The following is a 23959-nucleotide window of genomic DNA, read 5'->3' as shown; positions in this document are numbered from 1 at the left end:
TCTTCGAACTTCTTCCAGCGGATGATCTCGGGCTCGGCTCCAAATTTTCTTGACTTGAGCTGGCCTCTTGGGCTTATCCACCAATCCAACAACCTCCTCCTCGAGGCCTGACTTTTCCTTTAGAGACGGGGAACGGGGCTGAGCCCCGGGCACAGTACGTCGACCCTGTGCCTCTCGCGACTCATGCGAGATTCCCCTCTCTAGTTTTCCTGCCGCTGCGGGATCCTTCTCACATCCGACAGCGCGGGCCCCGCGGTGGGCCCTCTGAAGGGTTGGTTCGACCTCGGCGTTGAAGCACTCGGCGCGCTCGCCGTCTGCGAATCGAACCAATTCTTGACCTTCAGGTAACTCGTCGATGGTATCCCTAACGTCTCCATCGGAGACAACGCCTCGTAATTTTCCAAAACTCGGTGCATTTCCCGGAGGGAAAGAATGCACGTTGGCGCGGCGTGCCCCTTTTTATAGCAATGATAGCACACCAGACCGTGCGTCTTGACGGGATACGGCGTCCTAGGTCCTCCACGGGCCGGCGGCCTTCCTTGACGTTGCGGCCTTCCCATCCAGCCTGGCCTTGGAAACGTCGTACCCTTGTCTTCCATCGGAATACGCGGCGCCGGCGTGTGGCCGCGCCCCCGAAACATCATCACGGGATCCGTGGGCTCTGAAAACGACTCCGTCGTGTATGCAGGCGTCGGTAAAGTTGACGACCCACTGTCCCCGTAGTCCTCGTGTCCGTAGCCCTCCGATGGCTCAATGAACTCGCCTTCGGCTACTAACGCTCCTTCGTAGTGATTTTCGCTACCTCCATGCGCACCGCGCTCATCTGACGCTGAAATGGACTCGGCTAAATGGACGGCGGCGTGACTTTTGCGACCGGGATAGGAAGCCCTCGGCTTCTTACCCGCCCTGAACGTCGACGGCGTCTGAATCGTGACCTTCTTGGTGTTCTTGTCCTTAGCGCGGCTCGCCGAGCCATGCGCCTTCGCGTAATTCACTAGTCTCAAAAACGAAACGTCCCGATTGTCTTGCCGGTATTGAGATACCATCGGCTTGATACTCGAATCGAGTCCTTCAATAAACATCGTTTTCTGTTCCTCCATCGAATATACGTTTCCACATCGATTGCTTGCGTCCGTCAGACGGATATAAAATTCCATCTCGTCTTCAGACGGTCTTCGCTGAACTTCTCGCAATGCGAGCACGGCTTGACGGATCGCCTCGTCGGTTGCGAAACTCCTCAACAACCACTGTACGGCCTCTGGCCAAACGGATATCTTTCCGTGATGGGCCTCGGCCGTCTGAGACACCGAAGTGTACTGTCTCAAGGCGATGCCGCTTAAAAATTCAGGCAACAGGCGGATCGCTTGCCCCTCGTTCATTTCTTGAGTATCGAACTCTTGAACTAATTTTGCCAAAAAGTCCAACACAAGGACCCCGTCCTCTCCTGTGAACGTGTTGTCCTTCTTCACCTTAGGCGGAATATCTCTCCTAATTTTTCGCACGGCGGTCCGCCGGGAACTTGACAAATATGTCTGCGGGTTCCGCAAGCGGTACGTTCGGTACGAAAGTAACATCTTGAAGAGGTAGTTGGTCGGATTCAGCTCCTCCAACTCCTCCCATCGCGGCCGCCGCCGCGTTGCGACATCTTCGGGCTCCGCGTCCTTGTCTCTCCGCGAGGCGGACGAAGTGACTCCGCCTCGTCTGGAGGAAATTTTCTTGCTTGACGAAATTCCGTTTCCGTCTTCTGAACGGCGTTCGGAATCGCCCGAATGGTTCGACGAACCGCCGTTACCATCTTCGGAGGGACCAAGCGACTCCGACTGTGACTCGCGGTTCTCCGGATCGTCACTACAGTGACCCTTGCTTGTACGTCGCTTGTCCTTCTTCGAGGGCTTCGACTTGGAACTCCGCTGCCGAGCGGGCTTTTCCTTCTTCGACCGACGGTCGCCCTCTCTACCCGAAGGGAGCGGCTCGTCGTCCGATCCTTGCAGAGCTTGATCCGCGGCCTGCTCAAGGTCCTTGAGACGTTGCGCGGCGCGATCGAATCGGTCATCGATGCTTGCTCTGAATTTTCCTAAGGACTCCAAGGCTTGATTCGGGTCGCGCCTCGCGTCCTTGACCGAAATTTTCAACGAGGCTAGGACCTCCGACTCCAGACCGTCGGTCGCCTTACCTCGCTCATTCTCGACGAGATCCACTCGAGCCGACAGCTCTCCCAAAACGGTGTGGAACTCGGATGCTTGCAACTCCAGTTGCTTCCGGACGAGGGCTAATTCAGCCTCGAGATTTTTCGTCATCTCTTGGCGAATTTCCTCCCCCATCTTCTCGAACCTGTAGGATAGGTTATCCTTGTCGCCTTCAATCCCCATCGGGGATTCTTGACCTTCGGGATTCGTGGCCGTATTGGCCTGGCTTCGGGTGCGAGGACCTCGCGGGATCCTCGACGCCCTTGCCGATTCGCTCCTACTCGCCCTGGGACCGACGTCCCCGGGTGCGCTTGTTGAAATCGCCCGTTCGAGCGAACCTACACAAAAAAAGTTACAAACAAAAAGAAAATAAAAAAGACTCCGTTACCCAGACTAACTTCCTTGTCGTAGACAAAACAGATTCTAGGTCGGGAGACCACTTTTGTAGTGCAATGCGCCTGGTAGGCAGAGACCAAGGTCCGACGGTCCAACACAAACAACAGCAACAAAAAAAACAACTGCCAACGGCACAGCGCTACGGAGTGTTCGAAGCTCCCTGTCTTCTTTAAGCGGGTTTGCAGCCCGCAGTAGCTCGGATCCCTGATAGGGGGGGGGCAAAGAGAAGGGCCCAGCCCGGGATCGGTAAATGGTGGTAGAGACTTGTAAAGGCAACTGCTCGACGAGTTTGGAGGGGTGTTTAGGTAAACCTGGTCCGATGGGTCGTAAATCCAATGCTCGAAGAGCGCCTTGTACACCTTATACCCTTGATAAGGTCTTCGACGGGGACGTCGCAACGTAGCCCGTCGGGAAAGAAGAAAACGTACCAGCGCTACACCGTCGTACTGCCCGATGGCAAAGTACCAACAACGGATCGGTCGCAACCAGATTCCGATGGAACCAACACTGAGAAAAGCACCACTGGTGCACCAACACAGAAGCCCGATGGCAAATGACGTCACGTTGCGGATTGCAATCCTACAAGGTGGGACCAACTCAAGATTAAGGGAAATTAGGATAGGGAAATGAAGGGAAAAGGAATGGGACCCCCAAGCGCAAAGGATAAAGTAATCTGTAGTTAAAGGGAATGTCTTGTAAAAGACGGACTTCAACCAAGGCGATATCAGACTCTGGCAATTGGGGTTCGATTGGGAAATAAAGGAAAAAGGAATGGGATACCCGAGCGCTGAAGGATGCCGTAGGCTTAGGTAAAAGGGAGCGTCTTGGTAGAGACGGACTTCGACCAAGGCGACATTCAACTCCGGCAACTCGGGTTACCTTTACTGACTTGGTGGTCAGAGGGCTAAGGTATATATCGCCCCGCCGGAGCCACTACAGTAGCTCTCGGCGCTAGATCCTAGATCTAATCTAATGTTAAATAACTAATATGCAACTAATTAAAATTAATAATTAAAATAAAGTGAAATGATTTCCACTTTTGCTTGTCATACCCCATCATTTTCATTTCTTTTCACCCCCCTTTTCAGGTGCGTATTGCACTACATTAACGCGGCCACCGTCCGGTTTAATTCTCCCCGGTACTGTGCCGCAGGACGCGGGGACCCATCGAGAGGACCTGCGGATCCTGGTGCAGTACAAGCGCGCCACGCTGCGCAAGCTTCGCGACGCACTCGACTGCGCTCGGACGAAATTATCCGCATCGCAAAAGCGGTACAAGGACGATTTTGACAAGAAGGCCCGCTTCCGTCCGGTCGTTGTGGCGGGCGATTTTGTCTACGTTGATCGCCCGCCCCGCCCGTTGACAAGCGTCGAGCGACGCACGCGTGCGCAAGGTACGACTGGAACGGACGAGCTCTCTGTCAAACTTCTACCAAAGACAGAGGGGCCGTTTTGCGTGCGCTCCACTACGGACACCACGGTCCTCATCGAGCAGGACGGTGTGGAGAACCGCGTGAGTATCGACCGCGTCACAAAAATGCCACGCGGGCCGGGGGACACTGTCACCTCGGCCATTCCATCCGCATGGAACGCACAAAACACAACGCCCCTCGCGGAATACGTCGTTGACCGCATCGTCGGACACCGTATGACCCGCGGCGGCATCGAGTACAAGGTTCGCTGGTACGGTTACGCCGCTTCCGACGATACCTAGGAGCCCTCCGAGGGGCTCCCGCAACCTTTCATCGACCGATATTGGCGTACGCGCCAAGGACGGACAAGCGCGCTCGCGTAGCGCTTCTTCCGGCCTCGCATGGCCGAACCGTCAGGACGACCTCGCTTGCGCGCGTCGTGCACTGCCGCCAGCACGCGCCAAAAGGAAAAGGCTAGGAACACCGCTAATCGGCTCTGTTTACTGTGGGCAAAGCCCCTAATGGGCTACGCGAAAGGGGGCGACCAACGGGTCGGGGCTCAAGAACGACGCGTGCGCTTAGCCGGCGGAGCCGCCGCGGCATCTTCGGGCACGGGGCGCGAGGCCCCGACCGTAGCGGCAGGCATCGGCGGCGCCGCGAGACGTTGGCTGACGACCGCGAGGATGTCTTGCACGCCGCGGAGCTTCTCGTGATGCTCGACGCGCTCACGCTCCGCCCCGGTGGAGGCTTCTCGGAGCGCCGCGACGGTCGTCTCCAGCTGCTTGGCTTGGTGCATCCACTCGCGCGCCTGCAGCAGCGCTTGCTCAACCGACGAAGGAACTGTTGCCCCCTCGAAGGAGCAAGCGTACTGCAGGGCAGTGAACGCGGCCTCCTCACGGAGGCGCTCCGGGGAAGACCCGCCCGACGGTTGTGGAGCTGGAGGAGGCGGCATCGGAACGGGACGATGATCGCCTTCGGTACCGGTCACCACGCTGATGTGTGGGGGGCTTGAGGTGGGGGCCGAAATTCCCACGACACCGGGGGGTTCTGTTAACCCCTTCGGAGAGTCGCTCTGGATCGAGGCCACGCGAGCGGATCCGCCGCGGGCCGGTACCGCGGTCTCGACGACGCTCCTCACCGCACCGGTTCCCACATCGCGCGGCGGCGCGACAACGGCATCGGCAAGCAAGCCGCCCGTGTCACCCGCGTCGACCGTGTCGACTGCGCCGTCCACGTCGACCGCGACGGTCGCGGCCGCTGGACCGGGGGCCGCGCTGCCACCATCGGCACCGGTCTCTGCCTCGGCTCCGGCGGGCATCGGTAGGGTACACCGCTGGTTCCAGCTGAACCACGCGAAGTCCGGCCGGCCGCTCCAATCCATACCCTCGGTGAAGGCCAACAGCTGCGTCGCGTACGCCGCGTCAAACGCCGTACCCTCGAGGATCTCCGTGATACCGACCGAGCGGATTAAATCGATGAGCCCTGCCGACAGGCGGAAGAGCAGGCCGCGCTCACCGAACGGCTCCTCGCGCCGCGCGATCAGCCGCGGGTTGGGACACTTCGTGAAGAACGGCAGTCCCTCGCAAGCGGCGCGCAAGAAGCACAGGAAGGCCAAGACCGCCCATTCGGAAAGCATGATGGCGTGCACCAAGAAGCGCGTTCGCTCCGTTTCTGCGGATTCCGATCGGCCGAGCGGCAACCAATGCGCCGCCACGTACGCCATGACGCTCGGCGTCGGTACGCACAGGTACTCCGGCGCCTCGAACGTCGACCAGTTCGGCGGGAGCGCAGGGTACAGGCCACGCCGCGTGGCGCTGGGCACCGAGAAAAACTCGGTGCTGTGCCACATGTGGAAGAAATCGTCCACCCGGCGCCAGCGCAGCCGACTCTCGCGCACTGCGTCCTCACCCCACCGCGCTCGGTTCGCAACGCTGTACCAGCTGTCGAAAGGCCGCGGAAAGGCCGCCAAGCGGACGTCGGGCGCGAGGTCCTCGTAGCGGCGATACCGACCGAAGAGGTTAAGCAGCGAGATGTGGTACTTTTCCTCGCCCTCGCAGCGGACGTAGAGCAAGTCACTGCCCGCTGCGGCCGGCGTCCGACACGGAGCGTGACGCCACCGCGCCTTCCACGCGTCGGTGCGGTTTTCTTGCGCCACGGCACCGCGTCCGGACAGAGTCTTGATCGCGCGCACCATCGGAATGGCCGCGAACCTCGCCGCGTCCAGCAAGTTCCGCTGAACGTACTCCTCGACCGTAAGCGGAGGCTTGCGGCCCGCAGCGCGCCGGCGTGCGCGCCGGCGGCGGTGATCCATCGAGGACCCGGGCCACAGCGACCGTACGGAACCGACGCCGCTGCGCAGCCAGCCCGGGGTACTCGGGGCGGTGAACACCCGCCCCAGCGACGGTGTCGCTCCCCGTCCGGCCGGCGCAAGCGCTACGCTACTCGACGGCGCCGGTGCCGCGTACGGCGCCTCGGAAGCCGCCCTTGTGAGCGCCGTACCCGCAGCGGGCAGCGGCGACATGGGAGGCGGCGGCAGCTCCACGGGGAGCTCCGGGTCCGCCTCGACCATTCTTGGAGCCACGCCCACGAGGGGCAGCGGCGAGGGCTGTGTTGCTTGGGCGCCCAGCGGTGGCGGAGCGACCGGTACGGGCGAATCAATTGGCGCTTGCGCGGGCCCCGCCACTCCAGTGGACGGTTGCAGGCCGTCGCGAAGGCGTCGCCGCGGTTGGAAGGTGGAACCGACCGGCGTCGCTGCCGGAGCCCGAGGCGGGCTCAACGGCTGCCTGTACGCGCGCACAGCCGGAGTGTCGCGATGACCGTCCATCGGTTGGTTGAAGAGCCGCTGTAGGGGAATGTCGTTGTCGCTGTCGGAGGAGGTTTCGGAGTTCGCAGGGGAGTGTTGGGGAAGAATTGGGGGGTCAGTGTGGATCGCGTGGGGAGAATCGGAAGACGCGCTCTCCGAATCGGACGAACTCGCGGCGTTATATACCGCCAGCTCGCTGACGAGCCAGGGGGCATGATCGTCCACACGGAGGGGCTTCTGTTCCTGCATCGTGCGCGATAGAAGGAAACGTCCGGAACGGACCCGCGCACTCGAGTAGAGGGTCGCTACAGGGACGTAGCGAAAGCTAAGGCGAGAGGTCTGTAGTATAATGACCGGCGCGAGCGCGCGGAGGTCATCGGACGGCCGTATACGGTATACACGTGGGCGGCTGTGCCCACGTGTAGCGAGCGCGCGCGCATGCCGAGCGGTCGTAATCTGGCGTACGTGTACAGTAGTGCACGTGTCGTCCGAGCGGTAGTCTACGCGTGTCACGTGTGCGTGTTAGCACACGTGTCGTCCGTGCGGTAGTCTGTAAGCAACACGCGTGTACAGTAGTGCACACGTGTAGTAGCAGCGTCCGTGCGGTAGTAGCAATTATGTCACTAGTTTTTTAATTGTGTACAGTACCCGGCACGCACTAGGCGGCAGGTACTGTACTACTGTACTGGGACAGGTGTCCGAGGTGTCCCTCTGCGGGGTTAAGACCTGGCACCCGTCCCCACCAGTAAACGGGGGCAAGCTCGCCCCCGTCTCTTTTGCGCCTACGTACGTCCGTTTTCGGTTGTCTGTCGCGCGCGCTGGCTTCTAACCCGTTACCGGTCGCTCCCGTTCACGCACCACGGGGCAACTGCGCGTAACCGGCCAGTGAGCCACTCCCTTTTCGCGAGCTCGTCCGATCGGTTCAATTGGCGCATCGCGTCCGCGCCGCGTGCTCCCTCGCTAAAGCCTCCGCCTCTCACCCAACCCAGGGCGGAGAGAAGTTATCCCACATCCCGGGTCGCGGCGTCCGGAGCATCAGGAAAAGGAGTCGAAGGACGAAAAACAGAACCACCAACGCCGCGAGTCGCCGCATGAGTGCGAGCAATCGGACATTTCTGAACGCGACCAAGAGAAGCAGGCGGAAGAAGCCGATGCTCGTGACCATAAGAGTGGCAACTGCCAGCATGACGGGATGGATGCGCATTTGAGCAGGGCAGGCAGTGCTGATGTGGGGCTTGATCTAGGCGGTGCACACAGGGGAGACGATGAGTTCGACAAGGTGGGTGCTCAGTCAGACCGGTTGTCAAACAGTAATTACGAAGAGCTGCATGAACCCGACTTTATCATGGATGACGACGACCTGCATGACGCCGACTTCAACTTGCGCTCCTATATTCCCGATTTCTATTGCGGATCGGAGAGGGAGTTCGAAGATGAATGCAACGACCCCAGCCCCCCTTCAATCGCAGACTGCACTGCCGAAACTACTACTACTGATGCCGCCTTGGCAAAACGACGGGAGCAATGCCGAAGATCTAAGCGCAAGGCAACGGATCGCGCCAAAGCTGCTTTGAAAATGGAAGCAGCTGTTGCGCAGAGTTGGAGACCTGGACCCTGTGTACCTCTGGATCCCGAGCTTTACATGCAACTGATCACACGGTGGAGATGTGATCAGTACATTCGCGCCTACACGGCGCACCATGGAACACAAAATGGCCTCAACGTTCAGCAGAATGTGAAACGGGTGGTGTCCAAGTGCAGAACTAAGGGATGTGCCGCCAAATTTGTCTTCGACAGGCAGCCAAGAACGGGCCTCTGGAAGCTAAACCGATTCTTAGAGCACCAGAATGAGTGCTCAGGGCAGGATACTGGCCTAAACATACATACTCGAGCTCGTCAGTACTGCGCCCCAGCGTACACGGCACGCGAGGTGGCACGTGCAATCTTCGATGAGGCTGACATCCAGCCCGGAGTTTTCTCGCGTGTTATTCAGGCTCTAGTGAAGGCGAAAAGGCTGTACTCCAGACAGCCGCCCCCTGCGCATTATCGAGCCGTCGGCTTGGAGCTACAAAAGATGATGGCTACATCTCGTGCCGTCGATATGGCGGCTCTCGAAGGTTATGCTGCCCTTCTACGAGGAGTCGGTCACGAAGTCAAAATTATCACCATGGACGGAATAGAGATGAAGCGGACTCGAATCAAGGCCGCGAAGCATATCTTCGAGCAGTGCAAGAAGGCGGAAACCTTCCGGCAGGAGGCTCTATTCGATGAGGGTGTCGTGGAGCTTGATGATATCGACGATGGCGAAAACTACTACGCTGGTTTCATTTTTACGCCTTCAGTAGCAACGCATATGTGCGCCACCGCTCGAATGAATTGTGCTGCCGACGCGGAGCACTGCGACGGGGTGGGACCGAAATCGTACGGGACTACATTTGATGTAGTGGCGTATGAAGCCAATAATCACCTCACGCCGCTCGTATTTGCCCACTCTGTTGGACCGGAATGCTATGATTCCTGGAAGATGATGTTCCAAGCGTGTGCAATGCTTGATGGATTCGATGTGGAAACTCGCACCACAATCGTGGACCAGGAGAAGTCAATAGAAAAGGCGTACCGCGAGTGTTTCAAGAAGGCGAAATTCTTTCTTGACCCTCTGCATGTGAGAAAGATCTTGGGACCCAATCTTGGCGCTGAAAAGGCCATTGGATTGCAACTCTACGAACAAGCGGTGCACGCGCCCACAGTGGAAGCTCTTGAGGATGTGATGCGCCAGTTCTCGCCAGAAATGAAGGCTTATCTCGGTCGTTTCGATGCCGCGGAACTGTATCGAGCACCGAGCGGACTACAGGACTTGACGACAACCTCCCAAGGAGCCGAAGCTAAGATGTCTGCGGATTTGAGAAACCGTATACGCTCTTGCGAGCCCCAAAAGATGCTTGCGCACGTGCTACTCATGCAACGGACTGGATTCCTTAAACGCCAGGCCATGGCTCTTACATCGAAGGATCCAGTCCCGCCATATGTGGAGAAGCACATTCCCTCGATCATTACGAGAGCACGTGTTTACTTGCCAACTGTGCGACTTGTTGCCGGAACCAAACCAAATGCAGGCTATCGTCAGAAGCTACACGAATGGGTTTCCGCAGCGGATGGTGTCAATCGCGGAAAGCAGCCAGACTCCGCATTTGTGCTGTGCATATTCAAAGCAGGGTACCGGCTTCCCTTGTCTAAACGAATTGGCAGTTATTGCCGGGAAACACGGTTCTACCAACCTGCAAATGTTTATTGACAGGCGTCATCTGACTTCTACTTGGAAGGGGCAGTGCAAGGATGTGAGATTTCCGTTGCCGGAGCCAGCTGCTATCGATCAGGTTTTTCTATCCGCGAAAAAGCTTGTGGCACTAGGTAAACATTTGCAAGTTCCGAAAGCACTTGCGCCCCCTCGAGGGCGACCTGTGAAGAATGCAGGACAGAGAAAGAAGGGATGGTTTGAACGTGGGCCCAGCACGAGAAAGAAAAAGAGCTATTCGTGTAGCTTGTGCCATTGTGAGGGCCATGTAAGGGCGGATTGCAAGCTGAAGCAGCTTTTTGAGTAGGTCGCTGTCGTCTATGTGTGGACGTATGTGTTCGTGGCGTGGGTAGAGTCGCCCATCTGATTTGTACTGGGTTTAGTTGTCGCCCCTCTCTTGTGTATTACGCGAGGCGTCGCCCTAAAGTGCGCAATTGTAGCCCCTATCGTTATGGTTGTGGCCCCCTATTTCCGTCATGTGCTATGTGATCCACCATTTCCAGGGTATAACCGGAATTGTCGCCCCTTGTCTTGTCTTGACGCCCTCCTGATAACGCTTTTTGGGAGGCTGTCGCCATCTCAATATGTACTATTTTTAGTGTTACCCCTGTGATCGTTGGAATAGAATGGCGTCGCCCCTCTGATGACGAAAACTTGCGCGCTGTCGCCTCCCTACTGGCCGCTTTAAGCCATAAATCTAATTGCTCAGCAGTTTAACGGGACACAAAAGATGACTGGCACCATTATCGATGTAGGCGGTCACCTAATGTCCGTTGAGAGTTGCGCTGAAGAACAAATCCGTGTCTAGTCCAGCTGTGAGGCCGGACAGGTGAAGTGAAGAAAACTTATTCCCACTTTGGGGGGCCACACTCAAGCGTGGCACTACTCCCGTTTTGGCAGGCTGTTCCTTATATGGAGAAGGGTTCTTATTACGACACCCATGGTCAGGATTACTCCAGCTTTTATGACCGCACTTCATGCAGCGATAATTTTCTCGATAACGAGTGCGCTCGCCAGATTTCATTGGACCCCATGAGAGAGCACTGTGATTCTTATCGGCCCTCGGTGGTCAGTGTTGGGAACGCGTGGGTGAATCACGAGGGCCATAAGACGGTGAATGTCTCGGTTTACGGTCAGGCTTCAGTAACTTGTCATCCTTCTCGGCCCACTGCAGTGACAGGTCGAAGGTGCGGGCATTCTCGTATACATCAAGGACGTCTTTCGGTTCGCCTGTAGGATATAGTTTTGTGAATTCCTGTTTGTAATTGGCAGGGAGACTGGAAAAGAAAAACACATAAGCTTCTGAGAGGGTTGTGCTACAGATCTCGACGAGGTCTTGGAATCGTGATATGTGTGTGTCAATAGCACAAAGCATTTTGTAGTTCATGAGTGTGATCTTCGCCCGAGCCTTCTCGTCAGGAGGAGCAAATTAATGAATCACAGCTCCTTGAAGTGCGTCGACGGAAGTGGGTTTAGTACCGGCAGACTCCATCCGCATTATCCATGCCGCCGCTTTGTCCTGGAGATGGCACTCTGCAAGAGACAATTGTTGAAACTCAGTCATTCGGGAGAGTGCGCCAACTTTCTTGACGTTATATATGAAGCCTTTAAACTTTACAGATGTGCGTTCATCTCGATTTCCATAGAATGGTGGAATAGTTGGGGCTTTAAGGGAGAGAAAGTGTGATAGATGCGGCGAATTGGACGGAGTGGAATCGGGAGCGGTTGGCGGAGTCTGTTGCTGCAATGCAGCAAGCTGTTGCTGTTGTGTCAAAAGCTGTGAATGAAGATTGGCAATCTCGGCTTGCGCGGTGCTGACTGGAACCACAGTTTCTGCAGCTTCCTGATACAAGGCTTCAATTTCCGTCTGCTGAGCGGACAAAATTTCACGAAAGGACGTGAATTAGGCGAGGATAGTCTGAAGCGCATCCGATTGCGGTGCACTTGGTTGAGGATTGGAAGACGTGGCGTTGCGATCGCTCGCGCTAGGAGCGATGCGATGGGACGGCATGGGGAACAGGAGCCCTAAGTAGTTGCTCGGAGACCCTATCAAATGGAAGCAAGTCTACTCCTTCAAGTGAACAGAAAGAAGAATGAAGGTTTACTGTTCTGGTCCCCTCCCCGGTCTGGGTCGACGTGAGCTCGAACCCTATTGAACCTGAGGATGTACCGCGACTAACGACAAAGCGTGGTGCTGGGTCGCATCCGTAATACAAGCACGTTGCCCTAATTGTACGTCTACTGTGGTAATAGTTATCTACACGTAACATGTCAGACCTCTAATCATACTTAGTCTTTTCTACCCTTGCCTTATTGGTGGGGAATACAGTAGCCCCACATAGTGTTGCAATCATTGTTTGCAAAACCATAATTTGATATCGATTAAAATTTGCACAACAGCCGTAGTAAAATGTATCTCCGTATTAGAAATTTGTGGCGCTGGGACCGCTTTGCAACTCGGATTTGGATTATGCAGTACTGCTGAGAGTTTTGAGCTCCTGTTGAAGGGACGCAAATTACGGAAAGACACGGAGAGGGGTCCATCTTTGATTAAATGTTAAGAGTAGCCAGGAAACGTGGCATAAACTTCGCAAAAGAAGAGCGGCGCGTTTACCACCCCAGTAGTTCTTTTGCAAGGTACCTTTAAAACGATTGGAACACTGTGAATGCGTGCTACACACTACGAAGGTAAGTTGGGAGTCTAAAATGCGCCTTCTGAAAGCACTTGATGAACTTGGCTCTTGAGCCTCTCGTATGACTGCCCTATTTCAGAATACAATCTGAGACTACCCCAAATAATTGGCGCAATGCATTGTGTCAATTTCCTTGATGTGGAAATGACCTGACATTGGTTGAAGGTGCCACTAAAAGCAGATACTATCTGCTATCTCAACGCCATCTCGCCAGATCAGAAGACCCGAGTGCATGGCATGCAAAGCACATTTGTTAAATCTTATTTACTGATTAGTTTCCCTCAATATTAAAACCGGTGTTTTAGTATGAAAAGGCTGCTTTTCATCATTTTATTTCACATATCGCGGTAGGTGACCGACTGGTTTGCAGAACTTTGTCTCGTAACTCGTCAATTGTTGGGGAGACAAAATGTTGCAAATCGGGTCTTCTCATACGTTTTGCAACTCGATTTGCGATATAACTAGCCCGGTGGAGGCTCCAAAACTGCAAATTGCAAAATATGACTCAATTGGTGACTGTGGCGGTGTGGGAGCATAGCATTTGAAGGTGGAGTTTTACTGTAGTAGAGAAATGCATCTCAACGAAATTATTGAAATGCACCAAACGGTAGCATTTAGTAATTTCAGATGTCGAAGAAGAGTGCATCCTCTACTACATGGATTTTGTGATAGTGCAAAACATAACATGGAGAGAGAATCAAGGAGGACGGGGAGTATAAATACAGAGGGAGTCGAGACAGACTAGCTGCCAAGATAAGCAAGAACGAAAACAAAAGCCACAACAATAAAAACTGCGATTCCCTTCATTCGCCCGGTCCTGCCGGTTAACCCTTTATTGTTTCCCCTTTTCTTTTAATTTTTTGCGACAGGTGGAGATGCACTACATAAGAGCATATACTTTCAGTGCGCTCTGTAAGTTCTTGATGCAGGCTTACAGTGGAGGGCATTGCGCCCTATACATTACAGTTACATGGCACTGTAAGCGGCAAGAGGGCGAAGAAAGATATCCAGGAAAGTTGGCGTGTACACGTGTGCCAAGAATCGCATCACTGAAATCAGCAAGGAAAATATTAATGGCGATTATTAGGTTTCGACGAGGCTTCGGCCACCCATGAAGCGCTACCTCCTTCCGTTGGGATCCATGCACCCCCGTTCGGCAACGTTGCAACTCCTCGTGTTCCATCCGCAGCGCCCCCCTCCCCCATCCGGCCTCGCCGGCCCTGGCGGGGGTCGCCGCGTATGCCCAAGGACCCGCCCGCTCCGCGTGGCGACCCCCGGCGTCCCGCACTTACCGAACAAGGCTCCTGATGCCCGCGGGGGCTGCCGGTCCGCGCGGCCAGTCCCGCGCGTGTCGGCCGCCGAAAGTACTGCCGCCCCCGGCAATAAAACATGACGCCTCGGCCGCCGCCACCCCGGCGTCCACGGAACTAACTGTTGCCTGACCGATCCCTGCGTCAAGATTTCGAAGCACCAAATAAACATGAGCGCCTCGCCTTCCGCTGCTCCGCCCGCCGACGCCGCCGTCCCCGCCACGGGGACGCAGCTCTCCAGCTCCGATGCTTCTTCGTCGGATACCGTGATCAAGGTCGGGCACGACATCGAGCACGGGGGCTGCCCGCCGCTCGCGGATGAGGGCGCAAAGTTCACCAAGTTCTACTTTTTCGCGGCCTTCTTCGCCGCCGCTTCGATTCTCCCATTTGCCTTTCTGTTCCTGTGCTGCCCGCAGAGCTGCGGCATCGTTGGCAAGAGAAGAAAAGCTTTCATATGGGGCGCTACGGTGGGAACGGTTGCAGCCGTTGGCGTCGTCGCCCTACATTTCTTCATCGGATACGGCATTTTTCTCGCTTGGTGGATGAGCAAGTACGATTACATTTGAGCGCCTTTCGCGAGAGGCGAGGCGAGACGTGCCTGTGAAGGCTAGAGGGGGCGAGGAGGGGTATGGCAAGTTGGGTATGCATGTGTATGTATGTGCGGCATGGTGTTTGTCTTTCGGCGGACCGGCGAGTGTGAGTCTTGGCGGCAAGTTGATCGCGCGAGGCTGAGCTAGCGGACATAGTTGGGGCCTGACTTGTACATTAGTCGATGTCGGATTCGGGTACCGCGCGGTCTTGTCGTTCGTGCGTGCTGTGTATGCGGATGCAACGTGCAGTACAGTAACAGAATACAGCGCTGCACTCAAGCGGCGGTGAAGACGCAAGCGAGCGGATGACGGCTGCTCATTTATCTTCAGTTACTTTGTACAGTAAATGCGATTGTTGACCCACATTACGCACCGTTAGCATTCGTAAGGCAGCAGCGCCAGATGCACGTCCCGATGAGACCTGCTGACCAGGCCGAGCGTTGTGCGTCAATACCACTCCCTATGATTGTAGGCAGATTTGCTTGCTTGCATGGAATCCATGCAGTAAGGCAGTACGTGCGATGTAATGCGATGAGTGCGGAAGTGTTGGCCGTCCTCAGGGCCTGCTACTGTAACAATCCGCAGAGTCTCATGGTGTTAAAAAGCACTCGCAGGGCCCCACTGAGAACAGAATTGCTGAAGTCTTGAGGCAAAGCATGACGTTCGTTTCACTATTGATAGATGTTGCATACAGTATAGCCTCGTCAGCTGCAATAACGCTGTGTTGATGCTATTAGTGACACGCAAGTTTGCTCTACACTACAGTATTATCAGTAGTAGTACAGTATAAGTATGTGCGAAACGAACCCTACACGATTGCTATCGTCACCACTGCTGTTTATTATGTTGAAGAAGCATACACTAGTTGCCCACTATTTGAAGAAACCATGAGTGTCGAGAGATGCATTTAAAACTATCGTGGAGCTTGCTGTTTTCAAAAATTAGCGTAGATATCTCATATGTAGATAGCTGTTGTCATGGAGTACGAACTGTACTTGAGATACTGTAGACGAGACAAGAAACCCGGCTCAAACCAGTCACAAGAGTCCCGAAAGGATCGTTCCTGACTACAGGAGTGTGTGCTGTCTTACGGGCGGCTAAGCCCCACGGCAAAGAGGAGCATCGCTTGATGGACATCACAGCTGCTCCACCTTTTTCTGTCAGACACATTTGTTGTACTGCACGAAGGACACGTGGGAGTACTCTAGTTTATAACATCAGAAATGGGTTTGCATACATTATGGCTTCAACCCTTCGCTGTCTGTGCATCTTGCCCTGGGCAGCAACGCAAAACCATCACGATTACAGATCAGAGCCGGGGGTTACGCAATACACAGTATTCTTGGCGAGCCCTAGCAGCTTCATCGTCCTCAAAGTTCGCGGCATTAGGTGTGTACCTACAATATATGCCACGTGCTGCATGAGCACAGGTGAATGTCGCCTAATCTGTCTCCTTAGAAAGGGGTTTGTTTGTGCCTACTGAACTGTACTGTAATCGGTGATGAATCTAACATCGTACCGTACACCTGTATCCAAAACAAGTGAGGGAGAACAGCAACAATGATACTGGCACAGTCGATCCTTGATGTATGCACACTCATGGTAGCAGCAATCTTTATGCATACATTGAGGATATGCGTGGGACAAGGTTTTATCATAACTTGTTTCATAAAACGTCCTAATTAATAGACATCTTTTCTTTGTTGAAACTACCCTGCGGTACATTCTTTTGGGAAGAAGTCGGATATGTTTTTCTGGCGTCTGTTGGAAAGTTCCTCCACCCGATGCTTGCCCTGCAATTCGGCAAGAAAGCGAATCACAAACCCGCGATTGCTCGGCTTCTGCTGCAACATTCTCTTCGTATTGACTACCGATCTCAATAGCTCATCCATAGATACATCGAATGCCTCATCCCCCCCAGTTTCCTAGGCTAGAGCATCACCGTGCCCGTACCCATGCTCTTCGCCACTTATTTCCGCGGCCGCATTGAAAGCTAGATCGCTTCCAGAAATAACAGCCGCATAGTCATCCTCATCGTTGGGGTTAATTGGCTCCTCAAATCAAACAACCCCAGCCTTACAATTTGGCACCAAACAAAAATCCGGATAATGAACGAGACACAGTGCGCAATAAACAAAACGCACACTGGTCCATAAAACAGTATCATTTATGAGTGTTCTTGTATGAAGGGACATCTGACAAGTATGAGATGCCAGTTTGACCTTTATCCATGAGAGGGGATGCATGCCGGCTTCATACAGGGGCTGAAATTGCAGGTACGAGTTCCGTTCCGGCCGTATGCGTGCATACATAGTGCACCTTCAAAGGTACTGTACCCTGGGTACTGCAAAGGATACGCAACTTGGAGGAGGCATACATCGAGGATCGACTGTATCGTACAGTATGTAGATCAACCTTGAAGGTACCAAGGGTACTTATTGTATGGTTTGCTCCTGTCACCTTAGCATCATGGGCCCAACGATTCATCGCATGATGATTTTCGAGCATAGCCATTGCGCCCATTCGCTGTTTGTAGGTTTGGATGCTATTATTAGACCTTTTCTATGCTTTGCAGCTACCCTAAGGGTAGATAGTGACTATCTGCCAATAGCGGCACGAGTCGATCAGTACGAAATTCTACCACCAAATATGAAATTCGGACAGATTGTATGCTATCCTTGCAAGTGATAGCATATTGGTTTGGCTAAATGTATGGATCTGGGGGGTGACACGTTCGGAAATGACCCATTGAGTTTTTTGTTCATGGATGATGCGTGGAAGGCGTCCGAATTAAGACAGCATGTGCTCAATACCACAAAGGTCATCGCGAAATTGCTGCACGGAACTCTTGCCCTACCCACCATGCTTTCAAAGGAAGAACTAGGTATGTTTTCTTTTCCGACGTCCATTATGAACCTCAATTTTTCCTTAAAGTTATGCTAACGGGGCCGCAGCCAATACTATAAAGTACAGGAAGATTCACTGTATGTACCACCAGAACAATACCACTTTGTATCCCTTACTCGTAGCATTCTAAGTGTCTCCATCTGCGGCTAAACTCGGAAAGGCAGCCAGAACTTTCCGCTTCTCGCAAGGAAGGCGTTCGCTTGGGCTTGGTCCAGAAGCAACGCTCAATAAAATATTTTTCAGCTAGGAACAATTTTAGTTCTCTTCTTTTCGGCATCTTTGATAATAGAAATGATACAGTACATATGATAAACAGGTTGGTGACATGGTGGCTCTATCCACGCGAGACGGAACAACAATACACCATACAAGTTATGTACAGTACTTCATATTCTCATTTGCGACGTTGCTGATCCACAAAATTGCAATTGAAGAAAGGTACAACGATGCAATCAGTCCATCTATTCAATGCTCGCCCCGCAGTAGTGCAACAGGACCAGTGCGTTTTAGAGCATGGGCTACAGAGCCCACGTTCTCAACGTTTTGGAAATAGACGTAAGTTTAAGTATGGCTGATTGTTTAATGATTCGATATCGAACAGAAGCAAAACGTCTGTTCTCGTTTTAACTCTTGACATGACCAGGTAAATCTTCCTCTCCTCCAGGTACTAATCTATGTGTGGCGGAAATATTCCATACCGTATACAATCCGACAGGACAAGTATTCTTGTCGAAACCCCGATATGGACAAGCACGTTCGATCGGTGAGCCTTAGAACTGGTACACGATTATGATCGTGACGTTTGCGGTTCGGGTTATTTTTCTTACACTGGTTTAGCTGTGCTGCTCTGCCTGACTCTTCTTTTTCAATCTTTCTAAACATGGAATTGTTTCTGATTTCAGTTTACTGCATCGGCACTGTTGGCTCCTTCCCTTAACTGTAGGAGGAATGCGTATATGCTGCAAAAGGGACTTCTTTATGTCCACACAATAGAAAAAAACACGAGAGTAGCTAGGAATACAAACAGATGGAGTCTTGCTCTTAAGGGTTTGAAACCGCAGAAAAGCGTGATGCATGAATACCATGAAGCTGTCTTGCACTGTGTAGACACGAAAACATTAAATACTGTACAGGGCGGAAACAATGTACAGTTATTTTTTACGCAGTTCTGTGTGAACTGGATGAAACTCTCTCAAAAGAGTGCTTAGGCCAGCTCGTCACCATCAACTGCACTGAACCTAGAAAATGACAGGGGTTCAGCTCGGATATCTGTTCTGCTTTCCGAAATATACACTTTGAGATATGTTACGGGGACCAGTAATTAGATTGGCCGTCATGATCAATCATGCCTTCAGTACTTTTCTAGATGTATGTCCCTCCCATTTCACGATGAGGTCTTAACATAAACGAAGCAATAGTGGGGGATTTGGTGTGACAGACCTACACAACTTTTCCAAAACTCACAAACGGTGACTATCTACGCCATGACTAGCTCGTTGTTTGATGAGTACCGGAGTAAGCCTTCAGCTTCTTGTCCTGAATATTGGATGGTGCAGTAAATTTTTAATCCCTTTTGTTGACATGCAGATGTCGACATTCTTGTTGAACAGAAGACAGAAACACTAAAGACAAACGTAGTGTTTCACAAGAGGCTGCTGACATACAGTAAACTTTCCTTCTTCAGGGGTGATAAATGTCAAACTGCATCCTGTATATACGAACTGTTGTTGTGCAAATCTTTTCTGGGATTACAGGTTTGGGTAGCACTGTACTTCACAATCGATGTGGTGTTGCGGAGTAGAACTATAGCACACGTCATACAGCAAACGTTTAGGCTCATGATAACTTACCTGTTCGATCTACCCATCGATATGAACGTTCCCACCAATTGGCGAGCTAGCTCTCATTCGTAAGATCGATTCCTTCCTAGCGTTTCTCAAACTGTATTCTGTGGAGCGATGAGCTTGGAACTTGGCTTATAAAAGGGGAGGCGGAGGACCCACACTCCTCTTCTTATCTCTCATTTGCTGCAACATTGGATCGGTCGTTCTCTCTTTACGCAAGTAACAGATAAATCGGTTGTCTGTGTCAAGATATCTCGTCAAGAATGAAGGTTTTCGTCTTACTTATGGCATGTGTTGTTCTTATGCTCTCGCCGAATAGCGTGCAGGGTACTACGGCAGGCGCAGCGTTGAGGCAAACCTCGCAATGTCCGTGTCTATGCTTCGCTAGGGGAAGGCCGCGCCGGCGTGCAGGACGGCAGTGTCGACGACAAGTATATGACGGTTGTGAAGTCCAGCGATGCCAACGAAACGGACTCAATGGGTGGCAATGCTGTGATCCGGAAGTATCTGTATCTCCGCCACCGACAATTTCAGAAACCCCAGGACCAATGACGGAGACACCCGTAATTTCAACCATGGAACCAATGACACACACCCCGGAAGAGATGATACACACCCCGGAAGAGATGATACACACCCCGGAAGAGATGACTCCGGACGTTTCGGAATCCCCAACACCTCCCCCGACAATCTCGGCAACCTCCTCAGTGACCCCCAGCTCACCTTGTCCGTGCAAGTGCGTGAGAGGTCGTCCGAACAAAAGGAGGCTTCGCAGACGATGCAAGCGAATTGGCTCTCCTTGCGGCATCGTTAAGTGCAAACATGGGAAAATTCAGTGCTGTCTCCCGACGGCGGATCCGTAGGAACTTGGCATCCTCATATGACGAGTACTCTGCCGCAGTCAAAAGCCACCGCTTTGCATGTTGTGTTAGTTGGTTTCAGCCGTAGAGAACAGGCAATCTTTTTGGATGCCACACACCCTTTTCATCTACCTACACTTTAGAACACCATCATCTGATAAATGTTACGGTTATGGGCTACGAGTGTTGCGTTCTGCACTCGCGTTGCGTACATCCGCTGCGTAATATATCTTGTGTATTCGTCTGTGCTCTGGCTACTTCCGAGCTTGCAACTACCCTTAATTTAGTTTTATTGTTTGTTGGTCGAAAGAGGGAGGAAATTTGTCGGTGCCGGAGTGTCTGTCGGTTGTAATCATATTGCACTAGTATACCGGTCAGGATGTTTAAGGGTTCTACTAAGAACTGCGGGGGACCTCATGTGAAATGTCGGCGTTTAGAAGAATCTATCGTTTGCTCCTTATTGTGCCTTCTGGAACGTAGCACTGCCACTTCTAATCGCTACCAGTTCGAGAAACAATCTAGACAGCAGGTTTATGCTCCGAGCGCTTCTGCACATCTATACAAGTAGGCTACATTACCTATTCAGCAACGTCCACATCCATCAAAGTCTAACGAAACAGGGAAATACATTCCTATTGTTTTGCTCCATCACGGTCTACCGTACATTCTTAATGCAATACAGTGAGCTGCGTACATGAAGAGTACGGTACATTGACTTCTTACTTCTTCCAGAAAAGCTCATCCGTTTTCCATCTGAATAGCACCTCCTGTGAGTGCTGACAGTTAAGGTCGTCATCCCCAAACAGAAAGGACATGTTGTTGCTTCTCAGACAGGGGTGCCGTTGTAACTGAGCCGGCAGTCACGTTTCCTGCGTCTTTGTCACTGAGTATAAGTAGACGAAAGACTGCTCGATGGCGAGTATTTCTCGGCAGACGACACCGAAACAGTTCTTCAAGACTGACATGAACTGTATGGGAACTTTTATGTTCAGGTTCTATTTTCATAATCAGGATCACGATAGACTGCAAGCGCAAGGTCTCCACCATTTACGAAATGTTGAGTTAATATTTTGTGAGGCTGTGATATACAATGTCTACAGCTTTATTGCTTTTGAGAAAGATGTGCCTCGCTGTTGTGAAATCCAGGGGGGGAAGATACAAAAGTATTCTTCCAGTGTGTGTGACAATATCCAAAGGATGGTCGTCTCGCGCAGAAGCGCACGGGGTCTCGCGTACGAACGCGGTAGCAAATTCTTGCCAAAGAATATCGTGAATACTCACAGTTGGTGATTTAGTACGTGCCCTTTCTTCTTCTTTTCCTCGCTCTACAAAGCGGTAGGGTACATATATTTGTCAGTAACGAGAACGCCGCATCTCTAAGAGTTGCGCTCGCTGTCTGCATTATTTTCTGTCAGCTCTCCGAAATGCTGTCTGCTTCTTCCACATTATCAGCAACGAGCTTCTACACGTGTTATCTGTGTCAACGTATCCCATCTCGCACACGTGTGTCCGTTGTGAGTACACACGAGTGTTGACGACTGACAAGCGCATGTGTTTCTCTACACACCCGCAATTTTCTTGTCGGAGGACAACACCTGTTTGTGCGGCGGGGCCATGACCCACTGTCGGACGTCGTGTTGCACAAGGTGAGAGCGGAGCAATCCCTGTAGAGCGCTGTTGCTCTTAATTTTCGTCAGGGCGTCAGCGTAATTAACCTCGGAGCTGATAAGGGCAACATTAGAAATGACCTTCGTTTGATATGCTTCTCGTGCTGCCGATATGTCAACCATTAGTCTTTTTTCTGTTGTATACCTCGACTTAGTCAAAACTTGGAATAGAGCCTCGCTATCCGTGAACATCAGCAGCGGAATTGATCGCCCTAAAATTCTTGAAAGGTCGTGTTTGATTAAGTATGCGCAGTCAAAGCCTTCTACAAAAGCGAGAGTTTCACCAGCCATTGATGATCTCGTCACTCGCGTCGATTTGTATGAAGAGTAATGCAGAAACGCGCATCGATCAAACTTGTCTGCTAACAAAATCAAGTACCCCAGCTGCGACCTGTTCTGTTCCCTGTTGTTATGTGAGGCGTCAGTGTACACCAGCAGCCTGACCGAATTTATGTCGAGCTTTGGGAATCTCAGCTGAACCTCTGCCGTTTGCTTCAAATGCTTGACAATTCTGTTCAAAGCCTGGTTACAGTGAGTGTCATGAATGCGTTCAGTGATCTGTGCGGCAAAGGACACAGCGCATGCTATGTCTGGTCTCGTGTGTACGACCCAGGCCAGACGAGCCCGGAGAGATCTAAACTCTTGAAACGTGGAGGTCTTTGTCAGGAACCTTAGTCTCTCGATATATTTCTTTTGAGATAACTTTCGCTCATTCCTATCCGAGGTGTCACATTGGAGCCCTGTATAGGTGAAACTTGTTTCGTTGTTCAGTATGATGTCGAATTCATTCTTAAAGTGAGTTTGCAAGCGCTTTTTCTCTTCCTTTGTACCTGCTTGAAAAACATCATCCACGTACGAGCCTGATAGGGATACTAGTTGGTCCCTTATTCGTCTAAAGAATAGAGCAAAATCCCCTGTCGACTGTTCCATTCTCAGTTTTCCTAGGTGAAACTTGTGATTGGTCTCACACCAATAATCTCCGGAGTCAGTCAATCCATACAATGGTTTCAATATTTGCACTAGTTCATCTGGTCGAAGTTCAATGGATGCTGGGCGAGTAAACACCTTGCGTTGTAGCTCTGATGCTGCTTGTAGATACGCCTGTTTTACATCGAGTGACCATACTTCGAACCCAAGAATAGTAGCCAATGCCAACATAATGCGCACTGACGATTGTTTCAGATTGAATGTATTGTGCACAACGGAGTGCTTTTCTCTATCGCGATGTCCACCAAGGACTAAGCGAGCCTTATAAAGTGTGGATCCATTATCTGCGTGTTTGATTGTGAGGACGTATCGTGACGGGACTATGTTCGGATGCGGTCCTGCCTCCTCTTCCAGTACGATCTTAAAGGTTCCCTTCTCAATTAGCCCGAGTATTTCTTTTCTTTTAGCATCGTCGAACAGATGTTCTCTAGCATCTCCAGGTTCCAGCGTTTCGGTATGCATTACTGTGTTATGGTCGGTTTCAGATTTAGAGAGTTGTTCGTCATAAGTTGGGTGTCATTGCAGTGGTGCCGGTCGAAGTTGAGCTATGTTAAAAGGACGTGGGCCAGTACTTTCTCCTAGGTGCAGACGTATGCATTTCTCCTCCACTGATGCTGCGAGATGTGGACCAGTATATTGTTTCAGGCCTTCCCGGTACACGTACGCGAAGTCTCCTGGTACGCAAACGTGATCCGCAGCCGGTGGCGGTACAGTGCGTAGGCCTCGATGCACAATGCTCCTGGCCACCACTTTCTCGTATTCCTTTCTTGCCGTGCAGGCCGCTCTCAGTCGCTCCCTTTGTACAGGAAAATTACGCTCGGATATATCGGGCAGTTTCGGGATTACCCCAAAAACCAATAGCGTGGGCACCAGTCCATGAGGTCCGACGGTCTCGTTCATTGCTTGGACCGATTTAATAAGGGCTATATCTTCGGGCAAGGCACGGTGATCACACAGTACTTTTCTAAAAATTGTTCGGAGTGTGGAGTGATACTTTTCGCCAATCCCTAAG

The 23959-nt window shown here is 52.3% G+C and overlaps 2 protein-coding genes; one reads left to right on the top strand and one right to left on the bottom strand.

Moving 5' to 3' along the window:
* Positions 1-13893: 13893 nt before the first annotated feature.
* Positions 13894-15041, top strand: CHC_T00007757001 (hypothetical protein). XM_005711462.1 is given in 2 exon segments: positions 13894-14175; positions 14176-15041. 1 exon segment carries the CDS (start codon positions 13894-13896, stop codon positions 14173-14175), a length of 282 nt encoding a protein of 93 aa, XP_005711519.1. The 3' UTR covers positions 14176-15041.
* Positions 15042-19677: 4636 nt separating this feature from the next.
* CHC_T00007756001 (hypothetical protein) lies at positions 19678-20241 on the bottom strand. Its single transcript, XM_005711461.1, has one exon. It carries the CDS (start codon positions 20239-20241, stop codon positions 19678-19680), a length of 564 nt encoding a protein of 187 aa, XP_005711518.1.
* Positions 20242-23959: the final 3718 nt, after the last annotated feature.

Source organism: Chondrus crispus, genomic scaffold (genome assembly GCF_000350225.1).
Source record: "Chondrus crispus Stackhouse genomic scaffold, scaffold_83, whole genome shotgun sequence".
Classification (NCBI taxonomy): Eukaryota; Rhodophyta; class Florideophyceae; order Gigartinales; family Gigartinaceae; genus Chondrus; species Chondrus crispus.
This window is presented reverse-complemented; position numbering and strand designations above follow the sequence as displayed.